The sequence below is a fragment of the Typopeltis vanoorti genome, chromosome 12, assembly GCF_054136105.1.
Source record: "Typopeltis vanoorti isolate ZY-2024b chromosome 12, IOZ_Tvanoo_1.0, whole genome shotgun sequence".
Classification (NCBI taxonomy): domain Eukaryota; kingdom Metazoa; phylum Arthropoda; class Arachnida; order Uropygi; family Thelyphonidae; genus Typopeltis; species Typopeltis vanoorti.
The window spans coordinates 67502259-67515603 of NC_143560.1; the positions used below are offsets into that span (position 1 = coordinate 67502259).

The 13345-nt window shown below is 35.1% G+C and overlaps 1 protein-coding gene across 2 annotated transcripts in view; it reads right to left on the minus strand.

Annotated features, from left to right (window-relative positions):
* Positions 1-13345, minus strand: part of LOC150100863 (N-acetylgalactosamine-6-sulfatase-like) — a 355136-nt gene that overhangs the window by 103010 nt on the left and 238781 nt on the right. For both annotated transcript variants that reach the window (XM_090401082.1, XM_090401081.1), the window contains one exon: positions 4673-4800. In XM_090401082.1, coding sequence (XP_090257208.1) covers positions 4673-4800 — 128 coding nt within the window. The remainder of the gene's footprint in view (positions 1-4672; positions 4801-13345) is intronic.

Here is a 13345-nt window from a genome sequence, read left to right on the forward strand (position 1 = left end):
ATTGTTTATACAATGTTTAAAAAAAGATTCAAGATGTCCGGAGGGAAGAGATCTTCTAGGAGATTCAAAATTTCTTGTCTCGGGACGTTTGTAAACAAGCTGATAATGTCGAGACTTGCTAAGATGTCTGTTGGACCAAAATGTATATCTTTCACTTTTTCTATGAAATGTTTACTACTTTTTATGAAGGAAGATGTTTTTCCTATATGTTGTGAGATCATGTTGGTGAGGTATTTCGCCAAGTTGGAAGTCGGTGAATCTCTTCCATCTACTATTGGTCTTAAAGGTATATCTGTCTTGTGGATCTTTGGAACACCATATATTCTTGGTATCAAAGGATGTTTTGATTGTAAGCATTTTTTAAGTTCTTCTGTCCAGAGAGGCACTTTTTTTATTAGATCGTTTGTTTTTTTTGTGTGTAGGCCAAGTCGTGTCTCTCTCTCTATGGGTTTGTAGGTGTTGGTATCTTCCAGGAGACTTTTCATTTTGTTATCATATTCTGTAGCATTTAAAACGACAGTTGCATTGCCTTTATCCACTTTTATTATGACAATATTTTTATCATCCTTTAAATTTTTAAGGCAAACGTATTCATTGTGAGGTAGGTTCCTACGAGGTAATCTGCTTTTTAATAGTAAAACTGTACTTTCTATACGGATAAGATCTGCCATGTTGTCCGGTAGATTTCTAATTCCTTTTTCTATTTGCTATGATATCAATTTTTGGAAGGAAACGTGGGGTTAAGGCGAAGTTAAAACCCTTGAGTAAAAGATTATTCTCCTCTTTTGTTAGGACTCTTGAAAAAAGATTAATAACTACTTTTGAATGATCTAGTTGTTTTTTATGTATTTCTTTCTTCTAAAGGAGTATGTTGAACTTATTAATTAATGTATGTTTCTTCTATTCTGAGATCACTATTGCTTTGTTAAATGTAACACTATCGATGTTGTTCCATAGGTAGGATGGAAGAGATGTGGCCAGTTCATTATGAAGAGAAAAAGTGTTATTACTAATTAATGCTAATTCAGCTCTAGTGGCTGTAATTCTTTCTCTTAGAAAAGCTAGTTCCATTTTATGATAAATTCTGGAGGCCTTGTTTGTGTGGAATATGCGTTTGATTTTGATGAATTTCGGGATGACTTCGTTATCTCTGCATCAGATGAGGAAAATTAGACGATTAATGAAGTTGAGATGATTAATGCATAGTTTCTCTAGTTGTATACTCTGGCAAAAAAAACGACGATGTCATACATAGAAAACAACAGTTATATAAGAAAATTTAAAGAAGCTGCTAATATGCTAAAAAACCCAACCCAATGCAATAAAAATCAAGGTTTAATTCTCCATCAAGTGTGGTCAGCTCTAATAAAAAATCTACCTCAATCTGAGCTCGGACTGTATGAACGAGAACAAGTACACGTGACATCGTCCAGTATTGTTCAACGTGAATAACGTTATATATCTGCATTCTGTTATTTGAGTTTTATGAATAGCCAGACAGTTATGATTTGTATTTATTAATTCTCTTGTTTAAACTTTAAGTTATACTATTTACTCCTGAAGATGTAAATCCTACGATTTACGAAACTTGTCGGGAACTATTATTTCAGTGTTTTATAGAACTGAATAATAATAAAAAAATGTGGTGTAATCACCGAAATATGTCTTTTGAACCAATTAGCCACAGAAGTTTATGCCTGCAAGAATGTATTCCATCCAAATTACAGTGCTTTCAACAGCCGTTTGAATTAAAAGATATCATTTATCATGCCTGTAATTTTTGTGAATTTAATTTTATGTTTAGGTTCAGCTTCTTCAATGTGGTTTATATTACTGCCAATATAATTAAAATTAGTAACTTGTTGAATTGATTTGTGATTCAGCACAAGTTTGTTTCTTATTGGTGTAACTGTCTTGGTAAAACTGGTGCAAGAAGTGAACTGGCAGAGTTTGAAAGAGACACTGTCCTGCAACATGACATAGGATGTCATGTTGAAGGCCTATCTATTTGGCATATTGTTGACAAATTGGGCCTCCCAGGTCAATAATAAGTGATACCATACTGAGATGGAAACACAGGAAGTCAACTGCAAGTGCTACCTGCAGTGTATAACCCACCACACTCACTGAATGTCCCTGTATGGTGCTATGAAGGATATGTAAAAACTGCAATTTGTCACCCAACACATTGAATGTAGAGTTTCAAGCATCGACTGGAACATGAATCTGCACAAAATCATTCAGAACTGAGGCTTACAACATTGGTTTCCATGGTAGGACCACACTATGCAAGCCCCACATTACTCGAACTAACATACAGTGTTGTCTTCGGCAGTGGTGCAAAGAGCATGCACAGTGGAATGTGGAAGCTTGAAAAGCTGTTACGGAGCAACAAATCACTCTACATCCTCTACCTAGCAGATGGATGGGTGTGGGTTTGGAGAATGTCTGGTGAACATCTCTTACTATAACTCCAATTATGAAATTCAGAGGTGGTGATGTGGTGGTGGTATGGTCCTGTTTTTCTTGGTTTGGCCTCAGTTGAATCTCTGTTTGTGATGCCATGAACACTAAACTTCGAGAGGTAACTGAACATTCTGGACAATGCAGTGCTTCCTACTTTGTGGAGTTTCTATGGAACTGACCATTTTCTCTTTCAGCAAGACAATGCACTATGTCATAAGGCTGCTGCTGTAACTGCGTGGTTTGTGGACATGAATGTCACCAAACTTGACTGGCCTCCGCAGCGTCCTGATTTTAACTCTATTGAATATCTGTGGGATGAACTGGAACATTGGGTGAGGTCAAGGGACGACCACCCCATAACAGTCTAAGAACTCATTACATGCCTACAGGAAGAATGGTCTAAAATTCCTATTGATTGATATTGTATGCTTGTGGAAAGTATGCCCCTTAGGATTGCTGTAGTCATTGTAGAGAAAGGAGGACCTACATATTATTAATGTGGACGCTATGACTGTTTGTTCCTCACACTACTACGGTGTTTGTTGACTTCTTTCCAAGCGGCATATATAGAGCTAACTGTAGTTAATCTTCTATATTAGCAATTAAGATTTGATCATCTGCATATATATAATAATGTATTTAGTAAGTGATTTGGTTCTAATTGAATTTCTGTGTTACCGTATTTATAATTGGCATTCTTTTAACGACAAACAGCTATTATAATGGATTATAATGATGGTGGCTAAAGAATTTATTCTTTATTAAGACCTTGGATAAATAAGCCATTTATTATAAAAAATGTCACTGAAATAAAGATTCTAGCAATGCAAGATAACTAGCCTGCCATTATAATGCCGAAAGTTTTTTCACTTGGTTAAACTATTAATTAAAGATGCCAAGAAATTATATTCTTGGTTACATCCTTTATCCAAGTGTAAGCAAACATAATAGTTTGTACTTGAAGTCACTTCACGACTTGGCTACTTGCATGTAGAGGCTAATGACTTTGCATCTGTCTCTAATCCAGAGTATTTTAGTAATAAGGTGTGACACCTTTTGGCTACTTCTATATGGAAATATGACTTCTGCATTATTTCAGCATTGGTATCACCTCTGGGTCTGGCTAGTTATCTCACTGATGAGACCTAGTAAAGAGAAAAACCAGTCTGGGCAGTGGCCCTTCACATAATGCATAGCATTATATGTCTTTTTTTTTTTTTTTAAATAACGAAACTTGTGGTGCGATCATAATTAAAAGAAACAAACGTATTAACCACAGTGAAAATTATTTAATTGTAAATATTTCATCCTAAGTATCTTATGACATCATCAGTACAGTAGTTTAAAACAATAATAGGAATAACATACAGTTAGGGCGCATGATTACAATAGAATCTCATTAAACGTGCTTAACGTGTTATAGAAGTAAAAAAAAAAAAAAAAAAATTATTATTTAACACAATTTTGTATGACAATTTCCCATACTTTAGGAACAGTAAGAACGTTGTTGCGGTTTAAGTTTACTACACAGACCAAACTTAAACTGCAACAACGTTCTTACTATTCCTAAAGCATGGGAAATTGTCATACAAAATTGTGTTAAATAATTTTTTTTTTTTTTTTTACTTCTGTAACATGTTATGCACATTTAATGAGATTCTATTGTAATCATGCACCCTAACTGTATGTTATCTCTATTATTGTTTTAAACTACTGTACTGATGATGTCCTAAGATACTTAGGATGAAATATTTACAATTAAATAATTTTCATTGTGGTTAATACGTGTGTTTCTTTTAATTATTATACATGTCTGTAAGGATATGTGCTTTTTGCATTCTAAAGCAAATTGATGTCAAGTCGTTAGCCTCTATATGCAAGTAGTCCAGTCATGAAGTGACTTCATGCACAAACTATGTTTGCTTACACTTGGATAAAGGATAAAACCAAAAAATATAATTTCTTGGCATCTTTAATTTATATTGCAATTACAATGTTTTATAATGATAGTTACTAAAGAATAAATTCATTAGGAACATTGGATAAATAAACAACTATTTATTATAAAAAAATATAGCCATATAATGATCCTAATAATTCAGGATAACTAACCTGCTGTTATAATAAAGGTATGCATTTAGTTTCCTATATATGGATTTCATTATTTATATACACGTTTTGAAATTGTACATTAACTTTCACATACAAACCACGCTTGCTCTTTCCTAAAAACATTTTGGAAGCATAAGGTGGTGCATGGGTGGAATCTGGTGCCCATAACAAGAAAAAGGGATGGTTAAGTTTGGTCTCATTTTTTATAAAATCAACAGCTTCCTAATACAAATGAAAAAGAAAAAAAAAATGTATATCTTATTTATTTGTGCTTATTATAGTAATTAAAATATATACAATTAATTAAATAGTAATAGTACACTGCAGATATTTTCTGCAATTTCTTACTTGATTAAGTTGATGAAAATATCAAAGTTAGATGAAAATTCTGAATTCACTTGATAAGACAACTCTACTTACACTTCTGTTATCATGGAGGTGATAAATTTAGTTGGCCTATAGCTAACTATATTTATTTAGCTATTACATTAATAAGCCAATATTTTGCCTATACAGAAACAGATTTAAATCAGGGAGACTAATTTTGGAATCCACCATAGCATCACAACATTTCTCAACCTTAAACTAATTAAGCTGCATCACATTGCCAAAAATCTGAAAGATGATAGTTCTGAAATCTTCAGCAAGTGTTCATCATCATACCCACAGAAAGCACCAATTAAGACAATAGGAGTCTACCTTTTACAATCTGTCTGTGTGTGTGCCTTCCCATTAGAGTGCCTGTGCATGCGTCAACATTTTTTTATGGAAGTTTTTTCATTTGGCTATGCTACTAACTGGTCTGGGTAGTGGCCCTTCCCTTAATGCATAGTATTATACATGTCTGGAAGGAGATGTGCTTTGCATTATGGGAGATACCAAGGCAAGTGATGAGAAATTATACCACCTTTACCACGAGTTGTCCCAGTCCTGAAAGTACTTCAGGTGCAAACTTTGTTTGCTTACACTTGGATAAAGGATAAAACCCCCTATATAATTTGTCAACATCTTTTTTGTCGAAGATGCTTCAGTGACACAAGGTGAAATATTGCTAATCTACCTAGTAATCTAAATTTAGAAATATTAATAATCTGCTTAGCTAAATAAATTTATTTAGTTAATTATTAGCTTTAGACAACTATTTTTTTTCACCAAACAGTGATAATCAACATCCAAGCATTCATACTACACTACTTAGAGAAGTGGAATCATCATCAAATTCCTGCCATATACCCTCAAGGGGTGTACAAGATATGATAGTACTACATGAAAAATTTACATCATTACTAACTTCTTATCTACAATTTTCCTCCAAATCAATCTGTTATCTATCAAGAATCCAACATTGTCAGATCTTATATTTCTATCTTCTAAGGCATTTTTACCATATCAATCCACCTATATCCTGGTCTTCCTCTGAATCTTTTCCCTTCCAACCTGGCAGAGAACACTTGTTTTGCCAATCTTTCCTCTCCCATTCTGTTTAAGTGACCATACCACCTGAGATTAGTTCTACTAACACATTCCTGGATGTTAACAATGTCAAGTTCTTTCTTAATATCCTCATTTTCAATATGATATTGCCATTGATGCCATCTATTCCCACCCCTAATCTTTCTCAGGACTCTCATATTTATGGTCTTTAGTCTTTGGTCAAGTGTTTTACTTCTGACCCAGCTCTCAGATCCATAAGTTAAAACTGTTTTGAACACTGTCTTGTATACAGCTAATTTAGTGTTTTGGCTAATTTCTCTCTTATTCTATATAAATGTATTCACTTGACTTCCTACCACACCACACCAGGAGCAAGTAAAACATTTTGCCTAAGTAGCCAAAATGTTTTACTTGTTCTATAGGTTCTCCATTCACAATGCAGTTGATATTTTCAATGCTTCTGCTTATTTTCATTGTCTTTGTCTTGTTATTGCTGACCTTCATACCATATCTATTACAACAGTTATTCAATTTAGTCATTGAATCTTGCAGACTTGTAGCAGATTTATTCAGAAGTATAACATCATCTGCATAAAGCAAATAACTGAGATTAAGATCTCCAATTTTCGATATCAAGTATAATACCACTTTCCTTCATAATGTGATCCATATAGATAATGAATAACAGAGGGGATAATGTACATCCTTGTCTGACACTAGATTTAACATTAAACCATTTTTCCGTACTTCCTTCAATTCTAACTGCTGACTTACAACTCAAATAAAGACTAAGTATTGCTCGATATAATGACCCATTGACACCGTATAACTGTAGCGTTTTGACTAGCTTCTCTCTTGGCACCTTATCATATGCCTTTTCTAGATCTACAATACTTAAATACAGATCTTTGTTATATTCCCATGATTTCTCAACTATTTGTCGTAAGGTGAAAATCTGATCCTGACAGCCTCTATTTGGCCTGGATCTAGCTTGTTCTTCACCAAGCTTTTCTTTCACAATTCTTCTCAACCGTTTCTCAAGTATACTTGCGTAAATGAGGTATTGAAATCCAATCACCCACCAATTGGTGAGAGTGACCATAAAGTGATTACCTAGGTGGTTGCCAGCAGTGTCAGGAGTGGAACTACATGGGGGGGGGGGGGTAGCATGGAATGAGGAGTTAGCTGTAAAAGAGATCAATGTAGCCTGAGGAATTTTCAAGAACTATCTAGTAGAAGCACTGTCTAAATGTATTCCAAGGGTCAGAAGGTTAAATAAGGTAGGTGTGAAAAAATGGATGAATAAAGAAATTAAGCATGCAATACAGGGAAAAAGGGCATTATGGAGGCAGCATAAGAGAAGTGGTAAAAACCAATTCCATGAGGATTACAAAGACCAGGCAAGGTGCGTGACTTGGTTGGTAAGGGTAACAAAAGTGAGGTATGAGCAGCAGTTAGCTAATGAAGCCAAAAAGAATCCTAGGGGGGAATTCTTTTGATATGTAGCCAGTTAAAAAAAAAAAAAAAAAAAAAAAAAAAAAAAAAAAAAAAAGAATGATTATGGAAAGATGACATTGATTGGAGAAAATCATATAAAGACAGTTGTTGCGAAAGATATAGTGAAGATACTTAGTGAGCAGTTCATAAAGGTCTTTCAATTTTGTGAATGTGACTTCATGGAGAGATTGAGAGCAGTTGGTGATGGGGAGGAGAGACTGACTGTAAGTGAACAAGAAGTGTATGGGGAGTTGATAAACCAGAATTTTAATAAGGCTGTGGGACTTGATAATATATCACCACGTATTCTGAAGGAATGTGGCAGGAAGTTGACATCTGCTTTGACATATTTTTTTAATATGAGTTTTTCACTGGGTCAAGTTCTTAAGAAGTGGAAGGAGGGTAAGATTGTGCCGCTTCATAAAGGAAGTGATAGAACTCAAGCATCAAACTACAGGCCTATCTGTGTGTCAGGTGTTCTGGTTAAGTTGTTGGAGAAGCTTGTGAGAACTAGGATCTAGAATTGGGTTGACAGCAATGGTATTATCTTTGATGGACAGCATGGATTTGCTAAAGGGAGGTCATGTTTTAGTAATCTTCTTACTTATTACAATAAGGTGACTGCTTCCATGGACAGAGGAGAAGGATACAGTAATATACTTAGATTTCACAAAGGATTTTGATAGATTACTGCATGCTAAGTTGATAGTCAAACTAGAGCAGATGGGGTTGGATATTAGATTGTTGCATTGGATTGGAGACTGGCTATCTGATAGGTATTAACAAGTTGTGTACGATATCCAGGAAAAGGAAGATCACTAGTGGTGTGCTTCAGGGGGTCTGTTTTAGGACCACTACTGTTTAACTTGTATATTAATGATATTGGCAAAAATTTGGATGGAGATATTCAGTTGTTTGAAGATGATACAAAAGTTGGGAAGAACTATGAAGAGTAGAGAAGATGTTGTGGCCCTACAAGAAGACTTAAATAAATGATTGGACATGGGAATGGGATTCAAGTTCAATGTTGCAAAGTGTAAGGTTTTAAAATTTGGGAAACTAAGATGGGATGCAGAATTTATGCTTAGTGGTGATATCATGTCGGAGGTGGAGAAAATAAGAAATCTTGGGGTGATAGTGGATGAGGATCTGAAATTTACGGGACACATTGCCAAAATTGTGAAGACAACACAAAGACTTCTGGGAATGATGTGAAGGACAATGACTTGTAGAAGTAGGGAGATTCTTGTTCCATATAAGGCTCTGGTTAGGCCACACATGGACTACTGTGTGCAGATTTGGTCACCTGGTTTTCAAATGGATGAAGAGATGTTGGAAAGGGTCCAGAGATGATTGACTAAGGTAGTTTCTGACTTCTGGAATGTCGAATATGAGGAAAGATTGAGAAGATGCAATTTACAGAGTCTAGTGGATAGGAGAAAGAGAGGAGATATGATAGAGACCTAAAAATTAGTAAGAGGTTGTTATAAGATCAATATTGGAGAGGCTCTACCAGAAAACAGTGGGAGATCAGTGGAGAAGTGGGGTCATCCCTAGAAACTGTATAAAGAGGGTGTGAGCAGGGGAGTGAGAAGCAGGTTTTTTGCATGCAGAGTTGTGAATGATTGGAATGCCTTGCATGAGAGTGTGGTGTCTGCAGAGAATTTGAGTGTGTTTCAAGTGTGGTATGATGAGCTCTGTATGATAAAAGGACCTCCTAGATGAGTCTTTGACTCCATGGGGTCTTGAGTGATAATAATAATAATAAATCTTATCAGAACACTCAGAAGAGAAATACTTCTGTAATTCTCAGAAGTGGGATTTACATTAAAAAAATGTAAAGAAATTACCAAAATTAAGCAAGACTGCTAAGGAATCAGATAATTATTATACATGATATTTCCATGTAATTCTAGAAGAACTTATTATTATTATTATTACCCCAAGACCTCAAGGAGTTAAAGACTCATCTGGGAGGTCCTTTTATCACACACATATCTCATCATACCATGTCTTAAACACACTTAAACTTCTTGCAGACACCACGCTCTCAGGTAAGGCACTCAATCATTCACAACTCTGCATGAAAAAACCTGCCTCTCACTCCCCTACTCACACCCTCTTTATACAGTTTCCAGGAATGACCTCTGATTCTTCCCTGATCTCCTGCTATTCTCTGTAGAACTTATCCACCATTGATCTTATAACAACCCCTTACCAACTTGTAGGTCTCTATCATATCTCCCCTCTTCCTCCTCTCCACCAGACTCTGCAAATTATATCTTCTCAATGATAGAAGTTGTTTATCATGAGAAGTTGGTCCACAATCCATTCAATTCTATCCCATCCATCAAGTATACTTACCACTGTGTCAGTTATGTATTTTCTGTAGCTGATTTGTCTGTTTTATGGGACAAACTCAAATTTCTCAAAGAAAAATTCTGCTACCTCTATATGTAACTGGCTAACTCATTTTTAATTGAACCTAATATACATTGCATAACAAAATGGCTAACTGGTATGATTTCCTTAATGATATAAGAATTTTTTTTTATAGACTTGAATCATTTGAACAACAGAATAGTACAGGGTATGTGCCAAATTTGAATCCCACTGTACAAATAGAACAAGTAGCAATCTTCACTACTTATTCAGAAATATTGTTGATGTAAGGTATGAAAGTATCTCTAAACGAGCAGCAATGATCATAAAAAAATACCAACTTATCACTACCTTCAAACCTATTTACCAAATTCATAATCTGTTGCTTTCTCCAAAAGACAAACTCTTAACAATAATGCTACCTCGAGTACACCAAGTCCTGTGTTCATACAATCTAACATACTAAGGGCAAACAGAAAGATCAGTCTATAAATGTATTTCTGAACAACAAAAACCACATAGGTTCATCAAACCTCACAAATCAGGCCTGGCAGAGTATGGAATTGAAAATGCAAACCATGGGGGATCCTATGAAGAAAACACAAAGCTTTTACACAGATCTATGTACAGATATGAAATGCTATTCAAAGAAAGTAGTGAAGCTCTACTTCATAAACCAAATCTTAATTGTAATGGCTGCCTTACAATCCCAAAAGTTTGGGAAATTGTTATAATCAATTGTGTTAAATTGATTGGATTATAATAATTAATTTAATTATCATTTCAGCCCAATAGTTTTAACTTGACAAAGTTAAAACTACTGAAGTACAGAAGGACTCAAATTTGGTATACGTGATGTACTGTTCTGTTGTTCAAATTCCTTGCCATTGTTCTTTGCTCTCACTGATGATTATGTTTTACAATATGCAAGATTAAATATTTGTGAAATAAATATTATTTGCTACTGTGGCACACGTGTGAATGTTTAATTATGGAAACTCCATAGGTAAATGCTATACAAGTTAATAATTTTAGTAATTAATTTTGGTTATATCTTACTTTAGACTAAAATTGCACGCACTCACATGTGCGTGTGAAATTTAATATGGGATATCATTTAGAAAAAAAATCTGTCATGACACTGATGCATACAAGGAAAATGGCAGCTATGGCTTCCTTGTTCATTGAGTCTAGTATGAGGAATTCTGTATGATGTAGTATATGTTCTATGTATTCGCTGCTAGGAGTGAATGATTTATGATACAAAAGCAACAGTGGTGAGAGGATGTGTTGTAAAAGTTTTTTGTGTGAGTACAAGAAAAGTGAGTCATGGAAAGTGGGAAAATGAAGTAAAATATTAACAATGTAAGAAAATTAGCAAAAGTGTTCTGGAGAATGTGGAAATAGTAAATGATAGTACCTGAAATATGAATGAGAGGATGAAAGAAGTGGCTGAAAATAATGTAGATGATGAGGTGACAGTTAAGGAGTGAAATAGTGCATGACGTGGCATCCTTCAAAGGACAAAATGGGAGCTAGAGTGAATGGAGGAATCATAGTCATGTGGTACAGGATTTGGGTGAATGAAAGAATGAATGAGAGTTTGGAAGTGCAAAATCAGGGAAACTAGAGATATTAGGGGAGATGTAATCAAGCATATGTCTGGTGGCCATACATGGTATAAATGAGTGTGCATACAGAAATTATTATACAATGCTGAATGCAATTTCACAGTTTTCAGATTCAAATGGACTGGTAATGACATTACATAAGGATAACTGTGGGTCCAAGGGAATGTTAAAATGCATGTACATGAATCCCCGAAGTATCAGAAATAAGGGAGAGGAGTTTTGAGCATTGGTCAGCTCAGCTTGCCCAAAAATTATAGGCATCAGTGAAACTTGTTCAACAGAAAATGATATAGTTACAAGGATAGAATGTAAAGGATACTGTATTTTCAGGGAGGATAGAGAGTGTATTGCTGATGATAGCAAAAGAACTATAACTAACAAAATTAGAAGTTAAAGAGAATTTTAGGTCAGGGGGAAATGGTTCATTTGTAAGTTACCTGAAGAAGCTGATTATAGGATAAACAAATTAGTTGAATAATTAAACAAATTTTTGTGGCCAAATACAATATCATTATTTGGTATAAATGAGTGTGCAAAAGATAACAGAATTTTGCAAAAACTGCATATTATCTGTTGGGATTTATATATAAAAAAAAACTCTTATTATTATTTTTATTAACATCTGACCTCCATGGAGTCAGAGACTCATCATGGAAGGTACACACTATTGCACACAATGCTCATCCAACTATGCTATGAACTGATTCAATGAGTCTACATTCAAAACATGCTCAGGCAATGTATTCCACTCACCAACCACTCTCCATCCAAAGAACCTTCTCCTCATTAACTCTGCTCACAATCTCCTTATACAGTTTCCTACAATGGCCTCTTGTGCAACCCTCCCCTCCCATTCTATGAAAAATCTCTTCCATGTTTATCTGATAACAATCCCTGACTAGCTTATATGTCTCAATAATATCCCCCCCTTCCTCATATTCACGAGACTTTGATACTTACATTCGCTCAATCTGTCCTCGTACTCCACATTCCAAAGACCACTGACCACCTTTGTGAATCTTCTCTGGACCCTTTCCAAAATATCCTCATCACTATAAAAACTCTGCAACCAAAAATCTGTGCACAATAATCCATATGAGGCCTGATCAAGGCTTAATACAATGACATCATAACCTCTCTATTTTTGCATATCAGGGTCCTTCCCATCATTGCCATTATTCAAAGTGATATCTTCACAACATGGGCAATGTCTGAATTTCAGGTCCTTGTCCAAAATCACTCCTAGATCTCTCATCTTTTCTACTTCCTTTAAAGTTTACCCAACAAGTGTATACGTTGCATCCCTTCATTGCTTACCAAATCTCAAGCCTTACACTTTGCAACATTGAACTGACAGTTCCACTTAGCTGCCCATTCATGTAATCTATTCAAATCCTCTTGTAAGGCTAACAACTGCTCGACTCTGCATTGCACTCCCCAATTTTGCATCATCTGCAAACAGCTGCATATCACTAGTTAAACCCATCCCAATATCATTAACAACAATGGCCTCAAAACTGACTCCTTCAGCATACCACTAGAGACCTTCCTCTTTCGAGACACTGCGCCCCGTATACAACTTTCTGATACTTATCTGTCAGCCAGTCATTGATCCAACTCAGAAAGTCTTTTATCCAATCCCATCTGTTTCAATTTAATTACCAGCTTGTCATGTGGCAATCTATCAAAAGCTTTTACAAATATATATATATATGCATCTCCCTTGTCCAAGGTTTTTGTCACCTTGTTATAGTACATAAGTAAGTTAATGAAACATGATCTCCCTTTAACAAACCAAAGCTGATAACCACAGAGAATACTGC